This window comes from Nycticebus coucang, chromosome 5 (assembly GCF_027406575.1).
Source record: "Nycticebus coucang isolate mNycCou1 chromosome 5, mNycCou1.pri, whole genome shotgun sequence".
Classification (NCBI taxonomy): domain Eukaryota; kingdom Metazoa; phylum Chordata; class Mammalia; order Primates; family Lorisidae; genus Nycticebus; species Nycticebus coucang.
In genome coordinates this window covers 88,255,387-88,274,082 of record NC_069784.1, presented here as the reverse complement: position 1 = coordinate 88,274,082, position 18,696 = coordinate 88,255,387, and the positions used below count along the sequence as shown (strand labels likewise).

The 18,696-nt window shown below is 39.1% G+C and overlaps 1 protein-coding gene across 1 annotated transcript in view; it reads left to right on the top strand.

The window, feature by feature from the left end:
- Window positions 1-18,696, top strand: part of REV3L (REV3 like, DNA directed polymerase zeta catalytic subunit) — a 203,923-nt gene that overhangs the window by 174,098 nt on the left and 11,129 nt on the right. The window contains exons 26-28 of the mRNA XM_053590624.1: window positions 3,249-3,358; window positions 10,202-10,316; window positions 16,023-16,160. Coding sequence (XP_053446599.1) covers window positions 3,249-3,358; window positions 10,202-10,316; window positions 16,023-16,160 — 363 coding nt within the window. The remainder of the gene's footprint in view (window positions 1-3,248; window positions 3,359-10,201; window positions 10,317-16,022; window positions 16,161-18,696) is intronic.

The window sequence follows — 18,696 nt, the reverse complement described above, 5'->3', positions numbered from 1 at the left end:
TCACTTGAGCCCAAGAGTTATTGCTGTGAGCTATGATGCCATAGCACTCTACCAGAGTGACGGAGTGAGACTCTGTTTCAAAAAAAAAAAGACACTTTTCATAGAATAAAACTGACATCTTATTTCTTAAACTAAGGTGTTTATTTGACATGAGTACAACATAGTATGAAGAGTAATATAATTGCTAATGATTCAGAAGAGCACAGAGTAGACTTGTTATGTTAATGATCTTTTCATGCCTAGTGAAGGCTGTTTCTCTTATTGAACTAATACTATTAGTTACTCATTACTAATACCATGGAACTAATACAATTGACTTTTTGTATTAGTTCAGTAAAAGAAAAGCAGAGGAAGGATATCTCACAGGAAAAAATGAGCTCCAAAAACTTGTGAAAGGCAGTAGTAAATGGTTTATTTACATTGAGAGCTGCAAAATACCATATAAAATGAAAACATACTATTCTTCACTTGAATATTTTGGTATGGTAATATGCTTTTGTTTGTGCTAGATAAATTTTTTGGTTTTATAATTGTAAAGGCTATGAGCAATGAGAAGTTATCTAGGTTTATGTTAGTATATTTTTAGGTAATATAAAAAACTAATTTGTCAGTCCTGGGGGTTCATATTATTACCCACATCTGAAAAACACTTATCTATATGATCTAGGAGAAAAATATGGAAATGGTTATATTACTAATGTAAAACCAAGACATCTTTTCGTGGGCCATATCTATAGTTCCCTAATTTCTTCCCTGCCTCTCAAAATTGTTTATTAATTTATTTTTGGTAATAAAATTATGTTGAAATAATACTTCTTTTAAAATATATAAATATCCGGGCAGCGCCTGTGGCTCAGTGAGTAGGGCGCTGGCCCCATATGCCGAGGGTTGCGGGTTCAAACCCAGCCCCAGCCAAATTGCAACAACAACAAAAAAAAATAGCCGGGCGTTGTGGCGGGCGCCTGCAGTCCGCCTGTAGTCCGTCAGCTGCTCGGGAGGCTGAGGCAAGAGAATCGCGTAAGCCCAAGAGTTAGAGGTTGCTGTGAGCCATGTGACGCCACGGCACTCTACCGAGGGCAGTACAGTGAGACTCTGTCTCTACAAAATATATATATATATATATATATATCCTGGGCAGCGCCTGTGGCTCAACAGAGTAGGGAGCCGGCCCCATATGCCAGAGGTGGCGGGTTCAATCCCAGCCCCGGACAAAAAAAAAAATAATAATTATATATATATATATATACATCCTAACCTTAGAATGACCAGAATTTAAGGGGTCTTGAACTAGCAGTGAAAGTTTAGGAGTAAAATTCTGCCAGGAAGTACTTTGTTACATACCATGATAAAGTCAAGACTACAAAGCATTTATCTGCCTGCTTGACCTTGGACTTCTCTGATATTCTGAGGTTAATGATTACAAGCATGCATTTGATCCCTCATGATATGCCAGCTTCACAACAGTACAATGTTGTTTTAACCTGTATGTGACATCATAAATGGATAAGGCAGCAACCACCACAGAAAGAGCCTGTAGTGAATAAGAGTGAATAAGTGGAAACTAGTACCAGTTTTATAAAGAATGGAAGCTATCAGCAACATTTTTTTTTAAAAGAACAAATGAATTACTGACTGTGTTCATGTGCTTTCCTTCAGTGAACACACAATCAAAAAAAGCACTAGATCTAGGCTATCATAGAGAAAGGCAAGATTTTATAAGCAAGAATTTCTATAAAGAGAATATGGAGCATAAATAATGTAGCTAATAGTTGTAGGTTAATGTCTCTGTCACAATTTGTCACTGACTTCATATTAAAATTTTGTATGTTCACATTTTTCTCCTACTATTTGTTCATAGTTATGATAAAGATAAATATGATAATTTTTTCAACTGACTATACTTTGTTTCTCCCTTTTCCTTTATCTCTTTTCAAAGAATTAATTTTTACTTTCAATATTTTTCTTACTATGACTTTTGAGGCTCCTCCCACAATTACCTAAGTTATGAAACCATTTATTTTCCTCTTTTTAAATTCCTGCTTAGCCCTGTAATGGAGTAGTGCTATTCAAATTAGGAACCATGGTACAGAGGAACAGAATCAGTGAATTTAATTATTGCTCCTTCCTTCTCCCCTTCACCCTAGAGCTACTGAATCCTTCATATTACATGGTCTTCAGGGGCAGCTGTAAGAGTTTCTGACTCTTCCACGTGCAACTTAAATGGGTCAGAGTAGGCAGCATTAGGCTGACATTTAAGATGTGTATGTGTATGTACTTCTTTGAAAGCGTGTATCTCAAAAGCATATTTGACTTTGACACTAGGATGGCTTACCCTGTCCGGCTGTTTGTCCTCACATATTTAAAAGTGTACCTTGCTTGAAAGCTGCATCAGGTAACAGATTGTGCATTTTATTCAATTTAAATTTCAATGAGATAACATGTTTTTTTTTTTTAAGTATTACATCATAGTTCATATTCTCAAGGTTTTCTTATGCACTCAGGCCTCAACAGAATTTATGATTTTAATTAAAAACCCAAATTAAGGCTCGGCACCTGTAGCACAGTGGTTTCAGTGCCAGCTACATGTACTGAGGGTAGAAGGTTTAAACCCAGCCTGGGCCAGCTAAACAACAATGACAGCTCCAAGAAAAAAATAGCTGGGCATTGTGGCAGGTGCCTGTTGTTCCAGCTACTTGGGAGGCTGAGGCAAGAGAATCGCTTAAGCCCAAGAGTTTGAGGTTGCTGTGAGCTGGAACACCACGGCACTCCACCAAGGGCAACATAGTGAGACTTCGTCTCAAAAAAAAAAAAAAAATGCCCAAATTAAGTTTCTATACCAGTAAGAATGAAATGTAGCTGCGTACCTTGTGAAAAGTACAGTCCAGTGTGCTTACTGCTATAAAGGATGTCCATAAAGTTGGTGTGCAATTTAAAGTAGCTTTCCATAAAGTTCTTTTGCAGTTAAATAGTTTACTATTACAGGGTGTCCATAAAGTTCATGTGCAATTGCACAAATACTGACTTAAAAGCAAATCTGTATATTGATGGTTCTTTCTTTTAAATTCATCTCATTTTCTTCTTGAGTACTTGTAGAAAGAATGATGACACTATTGACTAGTTTGTTTTCTTTTTTACATTCTTCTTGTTTCATTTCTAGAAATATTTAATAATTTTAAGTATTATATGTTAAAGTATATTGACTTATACTGAGCTATGTTAAATTATTGTCAATGTGTTTGTACCAACAGGTTGGTGATAGTATTGTTCACAAAGCCAGAGAGACCTTGGAACGAGCTATTAAACTGGTGAATGATACCAAGAAATGGGGTGCTAGGGTTGTATATGGTGATACTGACAGGTAATGGATATTTGGTTTTGTAGTTTGCATTTCTTCAGATCTTCATTTCAGTGTTTGAAATGGCTTAGGGGTAATCCTTGCTAAAAACAGAGTTCTACCTAAATCTTTTCTGGTCCTTATGATCTCATGATCAGAGTTAACACAGGTCCTGATTTACCAGATAAGGTCTTAAGAGACACAAAGGGTAAGTGTCCTGAGCCACAAACTGTAAAGATTCCCATGACATTCCTCCAGGTAGCTCTTGACCAAGGAGGTAGTGAGTCATAAACAAACCGTATTCTCAGGAATCTAGTCTATTTAAAGAAACTACTTGTAATGTGAATAATTCCTCCAATATAGCTGCAAATCACTGAAATACATATATATCTTAAAATAATTGAACTGTTTTGAAGGACACTTGCCAAAGCTATGAGTGGTTTACTTTTCACTGGGCCCCCAAGTATGTTGACCTTTCTCTAAGAGAAGTGAACATAGGCCAATACAGTTTCTATTCGATTTCAGAGGGTTCACAGCATACCCAAGCCTATTATTTGTGGATTGGCAAAGAATGGGACTGCATTTGAATCCTGAATCAATAATATCAGTCTGTTTGCTTGCTTCCTTGTTTGCTGTGGTATTTTTCAGGTCCTAGTTATTTATGTAACATCTTATTTGCATGGCTTATTGAAATTCTTTTAGAATATAAGAATTATGCACATTTCTTGGAGTCTAACGTTTTTTCATACTGAGGGCTTAGAGCCACAGGGTGATCATGCCACAGGCACTTGCCTCAAAGACCTCCAATCACTTTACAGTCCAACAGAGCAATAGGAGATAATGCTTCCAATCTCTGAAACAGCTTGTAAGTAATCTTTAATCTTTAAAGAATACCTTCTTTAAAAGGTACATAAAGTCAGCATAATCAAGTTAATTCTGAATGAGACCTTGCCTCATATAGCAGCTAGTCTGTCCAGGGCCCAGTGATCTATATTCTCTACTATTCTTCATCAAAAACCCCTTCTTAGTTTGGCTTTGAGTATTTCACTCTTCTGTGAAACTACTTCTAGCAAAATAAAAGTTACTAAAATACAGTTCTGTACCTTGTTGGTAGATTTCCTTACAAAATACTTAAAGGAAGAGGAGAAAGTTAAACATTTAAATTGTTGATCTTAATTTAGGGTTTATATGTGTGTACATATCAGTTGACAACACTCAGAATCAGATATCAGCATTATTCTGAGTGTAGTTATGTTGTATACCTTTTAGGATCTTCAAGAATTTTAGTAATCCAAACAAACTCACAAGAGCGTCAGGCCGGAAGAGGACTTTAATATTATTTAGGCTAGGGCGGCGCCTGTGGCTCAGTGAGTAGCGCGCCGGCCCCATATGCATAAGGGTGGCGGGTTCGGACCCAGCCCCGGCCAAACTGCAACAGCAAAATAGCCGGCGTTGTGGCGGGCGCCTGTAGTCCCAGCTGCTCGGGAGGCTGAGGCAAGAGAATCGCGTAAGCCCAAGAGTTAGAGGTTGCTGTGAGCCGTGTGACGCCACGGCCCTCTACCTGAGGGCGGTACAGTGAGACTCTGTCTCTACAAAAATATATATATATTTATTATTTAGGCTAGTGGTTTTCATGCTTTTGGAAAGAACCTTGGGACACCTTAGAATATGCTTCAGGTTGGGCGGCGCCTGTGGCTCAAGGAGTAGGGCGCCAGTCCCATATGCCGGAGGTGGTGGGTTCAAACCCAGCCCTGGCCAAAAAAAAAAAAAGAATATGCTTCAGGTGATGCTTAAGAACAAATTCTCCTAGGATAAGGAATTTGGGTAAGATCACCCAATTAGTTAATGGAACTATGAATTGGTATTCAGTGTTCTGATTCCTAGCTGGTACTTCCACTCCTTTATCACACTTCATGGGTACTTTATGATTCCAAGGAAAGGAAATTTATTCACCATGTCATTACAACTTCTGGTCACTGTTCACTACCTGATCCATTCAACAAATATTTATTGAAATCTATATGAGGGTAATTCACCCTACAGCATGCATCCTCAACTGTAACGGTATTAACTGTAACAGTATATAAATCGTTTTGGATGGGGGCAAAAATCTTAAGTATCTTAGTTTTGGGCACTAAAGAGCCCAACCCTACTCAACAATATTTAATTTTTTCCTTAGGAGAGCAGGTTGATAAACACTGGTCTAGAGATGATAGGTAATGCTTGGTGGAATGAAAGCATTCCCAGCTGAGAGCGAGGAGACCTGGATTCTCTTTCTAGATGTACTCTAGCTGATTGCCTGGCCATTGATAAGCCCCTTAGCCTCTCTGAGGCTCACTTTCCTCATTATCAGAGTGAAGGAAGTGTGACAGATGATGGCAAATGAGCGTTTCCTCCCTGTAATTTCAAGATTAGTGATTTTATGAATCTTGGAGTATAGCTAAAAGAGGTCAGTTACCAAAACGTCAAAGTGGCTCTGTTAGAAGGGGTTTTTCTTCTAAAACAGTTACTCATTATTGTCCCTTTGTACTTACTGTAGTGGTTTGTTTATGTAGTAGTGGTTCTCAATCATATTTATTCCACCCCAGTGGTACATTACCTACTCCCATAAATGATTGAAGCTCTTTATAATGATAATTATAGGGCAAAGTAGTAAAAGATGTTTGATAAGGCACCCAGTTCTAGGGCAGCAAGAGGTGGTAGTGAGCTTAGAATCTCTTGGACAATTCACCTTAGCATAATTGAGAAAAGCCTCCAAGGTGATTCTAGGATCCTTGCTCAACCCCCCTTTGCATGAAAAACTTTGCTCTAAATGCGTATTTGGACTTCTCAAGCCAAAGGTGCAGGTTATTTAAGTACATTAAAAGTACCAGTAATGGACACTTTTTTTTTTTGTTAGAGACAGAGTCTCACTGCAAATGTCCTTATGGTAAAATGATTTCTTCTGGGTAAATACCTAGTAATAGGATTGTGGGATCAAATGAAGGTTTATTTTGTGCTCTTTGAGGATTCTCCATACTTCTTTCCATAGAGACTGTATTAGTTTACAATCAGCAGTGTAAAAGTGTTCCCTTCTCTCCACATTCATGGCAGCATCTGCAGCTTTTGCACTTTGTGATGTGGGCTATTCTTGCTGGGGTTAGGTGATATCTCAAAGTGGTTTAGATTTGCATTTCTCTGATTAGGGACGATGAGCATTTTTTCATGTTTGTTAGCCATTCATCTGTCTTCCTGGGAGAAGGTTCTGTTCATGTCTCTTGCCCAGTGATAAATAGGGTTGTTTGCTCTTTTCTCATTTATTAGAGTTTGCTGTATATTCTAGTTATCAGTCGTTTGTCAGATTCATAACATGTGAATATCTTCTCCTATTCTGAAGGTTGTCTGTTTGCTTTAGCTGTTCAGAAGCTTTTTAGCTTGATCATGTCCCACTTGTTTTTAGTGTTGCTGTAATTGCCAACGGGGTCTTCTTCATAAAATCTTTTTCCAGGCCAATATCATCAGAGTTTTTCCCACACTTTCTTCTAGAGTCACACAGGTTGTGCTTCATTCTGCCAGCACCTGAATTGTGACATGTGAATGTTGTCTACTAGGGAAGCTTGTTAGTGATGCAGTGCCCAGGGTTTTTACTGAGGGATGGTCATATACCTATCTTCCAGCAAGTACCAAAATCCTAGACTCCCGGAAGGAAAGCAGGTACTCAGTATAAACCACATTGTACTAATAGCTTGGTCACAATGAACCACTCTTATTAGCGAATGAAGGAAACACTTCATTTACCCTTTTAGGATAAAAGGATAAATTTGGCCCCATATACCTCTCTCGGCCTCACTGGCCATGTTATGCCTCTGCCATCGTATGACCCTCTCCAGATGCTGGTGCCATGCATGCTCTTGAACTTCCTAGACTCTAGAACCATAAACCAGACAAACTTTCGTTCTTTAGAGTGTTAGAACTTTTAACATAGAAATTTTGAAGGGATATAATTCGGACATTGTCAAAATTCATGGAACTGTATGCTTAGAATATCTTTGTTTTATTTTATGCTAATTCTACCTCAGTAAAGTTGATTTTAAAAATAAACTTTCAGGCTTAGCACCTGTGGCTCAAACGGCTAAGGTGCCAGCCACATACACCTGAGCTGGCATTTTCGAATCCAGCCTGGGCCCACCAAACAACAATGATGGCTGCAACTAAAAAATAGCCAGGTGTTGTGGTGGGCCTGTAGTCCCAGCTACCTGGGAGGTGGAGGCAGGAGAATCGCTTGAGCCCAGGAGTTGGAGGTTGCTGTAAGCTGTGATGCCACTGCACTCTACCCAACAGCTTGAGGCTCCGTCACAAAAAAATAAATAAATAAATAAACTTTCAAACAGAAATTATATAATCTATTAAAAAATAAGCCTCGGGGGCGGCGCCTGTGGCTCAGTGAGTAGGGCGCCGGCCCCATATGCCGAGGGTGGCGGGTTCAAACCCGGCCCCGGCCAAACTGCAACAACAACAAAAAAAAAAAAAAAAATAGCCGGGCGTTGTGGCGGGTGCCTGTAGTCCCAGCTACTCGGGAGGCTGAGGCAAGAGAATCGCGTAAGCCCGAGAGTTAGAGGTTGCTGTGAGCCGTGTGACGCCACGGTACTCTACGAAGGGCGGTACAGTGAGACTCTGTCTCTACAAAAAAAAAAAAAATAAGCCTCGGGAGGCGCCTGTGGCTCAGTGAGCAGGGCACCAGCCCCATATGCCGAGGGTGGCGGGTTCAAACCCAGCCCCAGCCAAACCGCAACAAAAAAATAGCCGGGCATTGTGGCGGGCGCCTGTAGTCCCAGCTACTCTGGAGGCTGAGGCAGGAGAATCACCTAAGCCCAGGAGTTGGAGGTTGCTGTGAGCTGTGTGACGCCACGGCACTCTACCGAGGGCAATAAAGTGAAACTCTGTCTCTACAAAAAATAAAAATAAAAAAATAAGCCTCTATTGGTGTAATAAGTATCAGTTGACCTAAAAGAAATTACAAAATCTTCCAAAGGTTTGGAGCATAGCATATAAATAAGTACTTATATATATGGCCTTTATATTATACTTTAGTGACATTAAAATAAATTCATAGTGGGGCAATTTTCATTTTAAAGACCTTAATTAAAATTGAGTAAATTACAATATACTTAAACTTTTCGTGTTAGGCTCTAAGACAGGTACCATCTCCAGCATTAGTGGGAAAAGAGTCCAAAGAAACCACCCAACTGGGACTTAAAGTCCAATACAAGAACATTTCAGAAATATGAATTGGTGGCTAGAAACAAGAATCTTAAAGTTAAGTTTCAAGATATCATTCATTTCTCTTTTTTCTTTTTTTTTTTTGTAGAGACAGAGTATCACTTTACCAACCTCTGTATATGGGGCCGGCGCCCTACTCACTGAGCCACAGGCACCACCCGATATCATTCATTTCTACTAATATTTTTTTCCACTAAAATTATAAGTGGAGATGAACTTTATACTCTCTTCCTTAAGTATTGTATTTATAAACCATTATTTCTGTTGGTGCTCAGATTGTAATATATAATGAAATGTAAAGTACTACTTATAAAGCTAACTGGATTATACGAGAAAAATACCTATACTTTTTATCAGTTGTTTTTATCACATTTTTTGTATTGCTACTTTTTGTCTGTATTAGAAATCCTACCCTCTCAACCTATTAGAAATATTTTTCTGGAATCAGTTTAATGCTATAATTCAAAATACATTTTTATTGGCACCCGTGGCTCAGTGAGTAGGGTGCCAGCCCCATATGCCGGGGGTGGCGGGTTCGAACCCTGCCTCAGCCAAACTGCAACAAAATACATTTTTAGTATAAACTGTTTGCCCAGAAATTTCGCTACTAGGAGTTTTTTCTAAGGATACAATTAGAGATGTAACAAACAATTATTTTATGTGACGAAGTAGCAAAAATAATAAAACAACCCTAAATTTTCAATAGCAGGGGTTAGGTTAAATTATAACATAGCCATACATTGAATTGTAAAAATAATGTAAAAGGACAAAGTCACATGATATGGGAAAATGTTCACATTATACCATGAAATGTAAGGAGAAAGTACCAAATAAACAGTAAATGAGAAAAGATTTATAGATATCGAATATACATAAAATATATTGTCTTTTTTTCTGAATATTAAGGTTACAGATGGCTGTTTTCTTCTTTGTACCTTTTTGTGTTTTCTAACTATCCTTCAGTGAACATTAAAAATACACGTCCTTTTTAAATTGAATGGTTCTAGAAAGACACCTCTTCCTGTATTGCAAGTAAATTTTCCATTTCTTTATAATCACATTATATTCTCTAATTTTATGCTGGGACTTAACTATGTACCATACAAAGCCTAAATGCCCAGGAATGACCTAGGACTTTCTTGGCAGCTATAATATCTGAGTTGTTCTGTACGTACCTAAGCTAGAAAAATTGGGTATCTGCCAGCCTGAGCTAGAACAAGACCCTATCTCTAAAAATAGCCAGGTGTTGTGGCCCGCACCTGTAGTCCCAGCTACTTGGGAGGGTTGAGACAAGAGGATCACTTCAGTCCAAGAGTTTGAGGTTACTGTGAGTATGACACCATGGCACTCTACCCAGCGCAACAATGTGAGACTCTTGTCTCCAAAAAAAGAAAAAGATTGGATGTCTAAAAAGATGTATAACAAAGTATATACCATGTACACAAGGGAAGTGTGATAAAACAGGAAATCTTAGGAAACAATAAGGAAAGGTAAATGAAGAAAAAGAATATCTTTGGTATTAGAGTCGTAGCCAAAAGAGTTACTCTTGATGAGATATTTTGTTATAACAACTTCCTCATTACCCTACTTTATTTTTAATCCCCTCAGTATGTTTGTGCTACTGAAAGGAGCAACTAAGGAGCAGTCTTTTAAGATTGGTCAGGAAATTGCTGAAGCTGTAACTGCTGCCAATCCTAAACCAGTAAAATTGAAGTTTGAAAAGGTAAGAGGAATGTTAATACTAATAATCCCATATAAAATTCACAGATCTTGTAGAGATTTCTGACTTGTTCAGTACATTTTCAGAATCAGTTTACAGTTCTTTAAAAGTGTTAAATTTTGGGGGCGGTGCCTGTGGCTCAATCGGTAAGGCGCCGGCCCCATATACCGAGGGTGGCGGGTTCAAACCCGGCCCCCGCCAAACTGCAACCAAAAACTAGCCGGGCGTTGTGGCGGGCGCCTGTAGTCCCAGCTACTCCGGAGGCTGAGGCAAGAAAATCACTTAAGCTCAGGAGTTAGAGGTTGCTGTGAGCTGTGCGAGGCCACGGCACTCTACCGAGGGCCATAAAAAGTGAGACTCTGTCTCTACAAAAAATAAATAAATAAATAAAAGTGTTAAATTTTAAATATTTTCTCTTAATTTTATATAATTTTCTCAAATTTTTTAGTAATAGCTCTGTATGAGGAAATGAAAAAGTTACTGTAATTACTCTTGCTGTGTAACAGACCACCTCAAACTTAGTGATGTAAAACAATCAGCATTTTATTCTACTCACCAATCTTATGGAAATAAGAATTCACAGGAATTCAGAAAGGCTGCAGCAAGGATGGCTTGTCTCTGTTCCACAATGTCTGGGTCCTGAGCTGAGAAGACCTAAAGCTGGGGTAACCCAGCTAACAGCTGAGGGCTGAAACCGTCTAAAGCTTGCTTACTCTCAAGTCTAGTAGCTGATGCTGGCTGTAGGTTGGGACATCACCTGAAACACCTGTACATGGCCTTTCCCTGGGGTGGCTTGTTCTCTGTTACAGCATGATGGCTAGATTCCTAGAAGTGAACATTTCAAAGAGAAACAAAAGCTGTTTTCCTTTTAATGACCCAGTCTTTTTTGTGTGTGTGTGTGGTTTTTGGCCGGGGCTAGGTTTGAACCCACCACCTCCGGCATATGGGACCAGCGCCCTACTCCTTGAGCCACAGGCGCCGCCCGTGACCCAGTCTTAATGTCACACAGTGTCACAAACCTCTCTGGATTTAAAGGGAGGGAACATAAACCTCATCTGTTAATGGGTAGAATGTCAGAGTCACATTGCAAGAAGACTGTGTAAGATGGGAGATATTCTTTCTTTGCAAAATACAGTTAACCACAGGACTTTTGACTCTCTTCACTTACCTCTAGGTATCAAATATGTATTGATTTCTATATAAAAGATAATAAGTTGTGTAGAATACAAAGAAACATAGGCATAGTTGGAAAGACAAGAAATGTATATAAGTGATCTCTTTTATTGTAAACTTAAAGTCTTATGAGAGTTGTCTCCCTAAGCACTGTTCAGAACAAAAATAAAAGGAGAAATTGTGCCCTTCTGGACTAGACAAGAAGACTCCACGTAGGAGGTAACACTGAACTGTGTCTTTCAAAATGGTTAGAATTTCGGAAGGCAGCCATGGGACTGCATCATTCTGTGAGAAAATGGTATATGGAATAGAAGGATATGGAGTTTGGAAAAGTACAATATGGAGTTTGGAAATACAGTGTAGCAAGATACAAGTCTAGAAAAATAAAGTTGAGACCAACCTGTAGAATGTCTTAAAGGCCAAGCAAAAGTATTTAAACTTTATTTAGTAGTAAAAGTTATTGTCTTTATTTGTGCTACTATAACAGAATATCACAGAGTGGGTAATTTATAAAGAACAGAAATGTATTTCTCACAGTTCTGGAGCCTGTGAAGTCCAAGACCAAGTACTAGCATCTGGTGTCTAATAAGGGCCTTCATGATTTGTTCTCACATGCTAGAAGTTAGAAAGTTAAAAAGGTTTTGAACTCCCTCCTTCAAACCCTTTTATAAGGATACCTAATCCCATTCATGATGAGAGGAGTCCTCATCACCTCATTATCTTTTAGAGGCCTCACCTCAATACTATCACACTGGCAATATCTAAATTTAAACCATAGTAGTTACCAAGCAAGAAAGTGACATGATAACTGTTTGGGAAGGATTGACTTTGCAATGATGTACAAGATAGATTGGGCAAAGGAGGATCTCAAGACAGATGCTTCTTGCAACCTGTATGGTGTGAACTAGTGAGATGACAATAGAGGAAATAAAGGACAAGTCAAGAGATATGTACTAAGAGGAAGGGATGGGCAAGAATTAGAAGTGATTTGACTTAGGAGCACAAGTGTGGAAAGGATAAAAGAGGGAGAAAACAATCAAAGATGACTCCCTAATATTTATCATATACCTGCTCTGAAATAAGAATTGTGCCAATAGAGATTCAGAGAGGACTCAGATATAGTATCTTCCCTGAGGAATAAGCATTCTTTTTTCTTTTTCTTTTTTTTTGAGATAGGGTCTTACTTTATCACCCTCAGTAGAGCTGTGGCATCACAGCTCACAGCAACCTCAAACTCTTGGGCTTAAGCGATTCTCTTGCCTCAGCCTCCCAAGTAGCTGGGACTATAGGCACCTGCCACAGTGCCCGGCTATTTTTATTTTTTGGTTGTAGTTGTCATTGTTGTTTGGCAAGCCCGGGTTGGATTCAAACCCGCTAGCTCTGGTGTATGTAGCTGGCACCCTGGCCGCTGAGCTACAGGTGCCGAGCTGAGGAATAAGCATTCTAATTGGGGCAGAGAGAGGAGAGAAAATTTAGAGAACATAGTGAGTGCTATTCTAGAAGTATGTGTATGATGCTGTGGTCACTAAACCCATTTCATGAAATGAAATGCATGGTATGCTTGGAGAAGAACACCATACACAAAAATTTACCTGAAACAGATCACAGACCTAAACATAAAATCAAAACTGCAAAACTTATCAAAGAAAATATAAACATTTCTTTAAAATTATGATGTATATGTTCATGATGAATATTGATCTATAGATTTATTTTCTTATATTGTCTTTGATTTTGGGACAAGAGAAGGCTGCCCTCATGAAATAAGTTGGATGTATTCCCCCTTCTATTTTTCTGAAAGAAAAAATGTGTATGATTTGTACAATTATTTCTTTTTTTCATGGTTGACAGAATTCACCAGTAAAGCCGTCTAAACCCATAATTTTATGGGGGAAAGTTTGTAAAAGATGGTGTCTCACTTGTTGCCCAGGTTGGAGTGGTGATTCACAGGCATGATCATAACACTGCACCCTTGAACTTGTGGGCTCAATCAGTCCTCCCACCTCACCATCCTATATAACTGGGTATCTGTAGACTCTTTAATGACATCCTCTTTTCATTTATGATATTGATAATTCATTTTTTTCTTGTTCACTCTAGCTAGAGGTTTATCAATTTATTAAGCCTTTTGAACTTCTTCCCCTGCTCTTTTATTTCATTCCTTCTACTTAGTTCAGGCTTAGTTTGTTTTGCTTTTCCCAACTTCCTAATTTGGAAGCTTGATTCATTGATTTTGAACAATTCTTTTTTAATATAAGCATTTAAAGATACAAATTTCCCTCTAAACACTGCATTCACTACAAATTTTGATATCTGTATTTTCATTATTCATTTGTCCTAATGACAGTGACCCCACAGATTATTTAGAAGTGTGTTAATATTTAAGGATATTCCAGTAATTTTTTTATTATTTCTGGTTTAATTGCATTCTGGTCAAAGAACACACTATATGATTTCATTTCAGTTCATTTAAGTTTATTGAAATTTGGCCCAGCATATAGTCTGCCTTAGTGGATGTTTCATGTGATCCAGAAAAACCGTGCGTATTCTCATTATTAGACAGGATGTTTTATAAATGTTACTTATGTTAAGTTAACTGATAGTGTTGATAGTGATGCCTTCCGTGTTCTTACTGATTTTCTGTCAAATGCTAAAGGCAGAGGTGTTAAAGTCTTCAGCTATAAGCATAGATTTACTTGTTCCTTCCTTCTAGTTTTGTCAGTTTATGTTTTATGTATTTCAAAATTTTCTTATTAGATGCATACACATTTTTCTTTAATAATAGTCCTCGTCTTGAAGTCCACTTTTTTCCGATACTAACAGCTACTCTAGCTTTCTTTGGATTAGCATTACCACACATAGTTGTGCATCACTTAACGATAAGATACATTCTGAGAAATGCATCATTAGACAATTTCATTATTGTGCCAACATCATAGCGCATACTTGCACAAACCAAGATGGTATAGCCTCATACACAACTAGACTAGAAAGTATAGCCTATTGCTCCTGGGCTACAGATCTGTATAGCATGTTACTATATTGCATACCATAGGCAACTGTAATTCAGTGGGTGGGTATTTCTGTGTCTAAACACAGAAAAAATAACAGTAAAAATATGTTGTTATCATATGGGACCACCTCTGACAGAAATGTTGTTATCATATGGGACCACCTCTGACAGAAATGTTGTTATGCAGCCACATTACTTTATCTTTTTCCATTTTTAACCTTTCTATGTCCTTATGTTTAAAGTGGATTTCTAATAAGTAGCTTATTTGATCTTTTCTATCCAGTTTGATTCTTTCTACCTTCTAATTGGAATGTTTAGACCATTTACATTTAATGTGATTATTGATAAAACTTGGGCATTTCACAATGTATACATATTTCAAAACAACATGTGTGCATGATAAATATATATAATTTTTGTCAATTTAAAAAATAAGTATTTAAAAAAAAAGGCTTGGGTGGCAGGGGAAAGAAACAAATTGGTAACATTCAATACAAAGAAAAAGATACACACCATTGGTACAGGGATTCTATTTAAGGAATTTATTCCGCAGATTAATTCATGCAAGGTTGTTTGACAGAGGCTACTTAAAATTCCAAAAGACTGAAAACATCCTAAGTGACCCATAGTAGGTAATGGCTTACATAAATTATAATATTCCAGCTTAGAGCCTATAGCACAGTGGTTGCGGTGCTGGCCACATACAGCAAAGGTGGCAGGTTCAAGCCTGGCCCAGACCAGCTAAACAATGACATCTGCAATAAAAAAAATAGCCAGGCGTTGTGGTGGGTGCCCGTAGTCCCAGCTACTTGGGAGGCTGAGGCAAGAGAATTGCTTGAGCCTAAGAGTTTTAAGGTTGCTGTGAGCTGTGATGTTAAAGCACTCTAATGAGGACAACATAATGAGACTCTGTCTCAAAAAAAAAAAAAATATATATATATATATATGATATTCCCCCCATACAATGGACTACTATGTAGCTATAAGACAAAATGAGCTTTCTCTACTGGGATGGAATGCTCTCCAAATAAATTATTAAATTAAGCAAAGTACAGAATGGAATATGTGATAACCTACTATTGTGGGAAGAAGAGGGGCATGTAAATACATGTACTTGGATAGAATATCTCTGGAAGGATACACAGGAAACCAAAAACAATGTCTCTCTGGAGAAAAGGAAGTCGAAACTAAGGGACTTATAATGATATATTCTCATAAATGTTTGCACCACATGTAGGTGTTACTTTCAGTTGTTAAGAAAATATGATTGATGGCTTTTGAGAGAGCAGTGTCAGTTGAGGCAAGAACAGAATTGGTAGTGCAAGAAAAAGGAGTGAGGGAAGAGGGAAAGACAATTCATTTTGTGTACTTTCACCTGTAGGTGGTATATTATGAACCCTAAGTCATGATTAATTTTTTTTATAATTGGCATCTGACTAAAGAGCGCAGAAAGACATTAAAATAAAATATTCATAGTGGGGGGAAAATGGTTATTAAGAGGAATGTTTTTAATTTCACCACAGGTATATTTGCCCTGTGTTTTACAAACAAAAAAGAGGTATGTGGGTTACATGTATGAAACACTGGATCAAAAGGACCCAATATTTGATGCAAAAGGAATAGAAACAGTTAGAAGAGATTCCTGCCCTGCTGTTTCTAAGGTAAGTTTTATTTATCTTGTCTTCATCTCCAAGAAATAAAAAACCAAAGAATCCAGTGAACATGTAACTATGGGAGAAACTATATGAACGTCTGAGAAATTTATTTCTAATGAAAAGAAGTTATTTGATTTTAGTTCTTAGTTGGTGACTTCTTTCCATACTTTGTTTTATCAAAATTGTTGGGTGGCGCCTGTGGCTCAGTGAGTAGGGCAGTAGCCCCATATACCAAGGGTGGCGGGTTCAAACCCAGCCCCTGCCAAACTGCAACAACAACAACAAAAAATAGCCCGGCACTGTGGCGGGTGCTTGTAGTCCCAGCTACTCAGGAGGCTGAGACAAGAGAATCGCCTTAGCCCAAAAGCTTGAGGTTGCTGTGAGCTGTGATGCCACGGAACTCTACCAAGGACAACAAAATGAAACTCTGTCTCTAAAATACAAAAAAAGGGCGGCGTCTGTGGCTCAGTGAGTAGGGCGCCGGCCCCATATGCCGAGGGTGGCGGGTTCAAACCCAGCCCCGGCCAAACTGCAACTAAAAAATAGCCGGGCGTTGTGGCGGGCGCCTGTAGTCCCAGCTACTCCAGAGGCTGAGGCAAGAGAATCGCTTAAGCCCAGGAGTTGGAGGTTGCTGTGAGCCGTGTGACACCACGGCACTCTACCCAAGGGCGGTACAGTGAGACTCTGTCTCTACAAAAAAAAAAAAAAAAAAAATACAAAAAAAATTTTTTTTGTTAAAAAGCAGCACATGAACTTTATAACAGTCTCCTGCCTATAAGACGATAAGATGATATGTTGTCATAAGAATTCCCATTACTAGGGAACAGGATAAATAAAAGAAACACCCGGGGGGGGCGTGGCACCTGTGGCTCAGTGAGTAGGGCACCAGCCCCATATACCAAGGGTGGTGGGTTCGAACCTGGCCCTGAACAAACTGCAACGAAAAAATAGCCAGGGGTTGTGGTGGGCACCTGTAGTCCCAGCTACTAGGAAGGCTGAGGCAAGAGAATTGCCTAAGCCCAAAAGCTGGAGGTTGCTGTGAGCTGTGATGCCACGGCACTCTACCAAGGGCAATAGAATGAGACTCTGTCTCTAAAAAGAAAAAAGAAACAACAGGGAAATTTCATAATCCATCCCAGGTTAACTGAACTTTCTTTTACTTGGGTTATCAAATAGGAAGATTTCCAAACAGTGGTGCCATAAATTACTCATTTCTCAACCATAATAATTTTAACCGTAGTACCTATATTTGTTTTTTTCTTTACTCAGACCCATACTCCTCCTATAACAAACCAAAAATAAATGGTATAAATGGGAATACACTGAGTTTCATGAGAGCATTAAAAGCATAATAGGGCCAGGCACGGTGGCTCACGCCTATAATCCTAGCACTGTGGGAGGCCAAGGTGGGCGGATTGCTTTAGCTCAGGAGTTGGAGACCAGCCTGAACAAGAGCAAGACCCTGTTTCTACTACAAATAAAAAAACTGAGGCAAGGGCGGCGCCTGTGGCTCAGTGAGTAGGGCGCCAGCCCCATATGCCGAGGGTGGTGGGTTCAAACCCAGCCCCAGCCAAACTGCAACAAAAAAATAGCCGGGCGTTGTGGCGGACGCCTGTAGTCCCAGCTACTCGGGAGGCTGAGGCAAGAGAATCATGTAAGCCCAGGAGCTGGAGGTTGCTGTGAGCTGTGTGACACCACGGCACTCTACCAAGGGCAGTAAAGTGAGACTCTGTCTCTACAAAAAAAAAAAAAAAAAACTGAGGCAAGAGGATTGCTTGAGCCCAAGAGTTAGAGGTTGCTGTGAACTATGACGCCACAGCACTCTACCCAGGGTAACAGCTTGAGACTCTGTCTCAAAAAAAAAAGGAAAAAGCATAAGGGATTGACAGTTGTCAATATATTATGTCACTATATAATGTCAAGTACACTAGAACCTCCCTACATTAGCCACCTCCTTAAGCTGACCTAATTTTCACAGACCAGATGTGTACCATATGTACATATCAGTACAGTAGACAACCTCTGTATGTTGTGCAGTTTGTTAGAATCCCTTGGGTGGTCGACTTATATAGGTTCTACTGTATAGATATAAATTTGGGGTATTTTTCAGTACTGGTTTCTGGAAAAGATATCATCTAATACATCCCATTTCTACAGGCAGAATTGTACCTAAACTAAACTAGTGAGCTTATTGAATAAACATGCATAGCTTCCAGTATTCAGAATAAGATACAGAACTTTCACCTAGAACTTGTTTTGTTTTGTTTTGTTTGTAGAGACAGAGTCTCACTGTACCGCCCTCGGGTAGAGGGCCGTGGCGTCACACGGCTCACAGCAACCTCTAACTCTTGGGCTTACGCGATTCTCTTGCCTCAGCCTCCCAAGCAGCTGGGACTACAGGCGCCCGCCACAACGCCCGGCTATTTTTTTGGTTGCAGTTTGGCCGGGGCCGGGTTTGAACCCGCCACCCTCAGCATATGGGGCCGGCGCCCTACTCACTGAGCCACAGGCGCCGCCCTCACCTAGAACTTATTTAAATTCA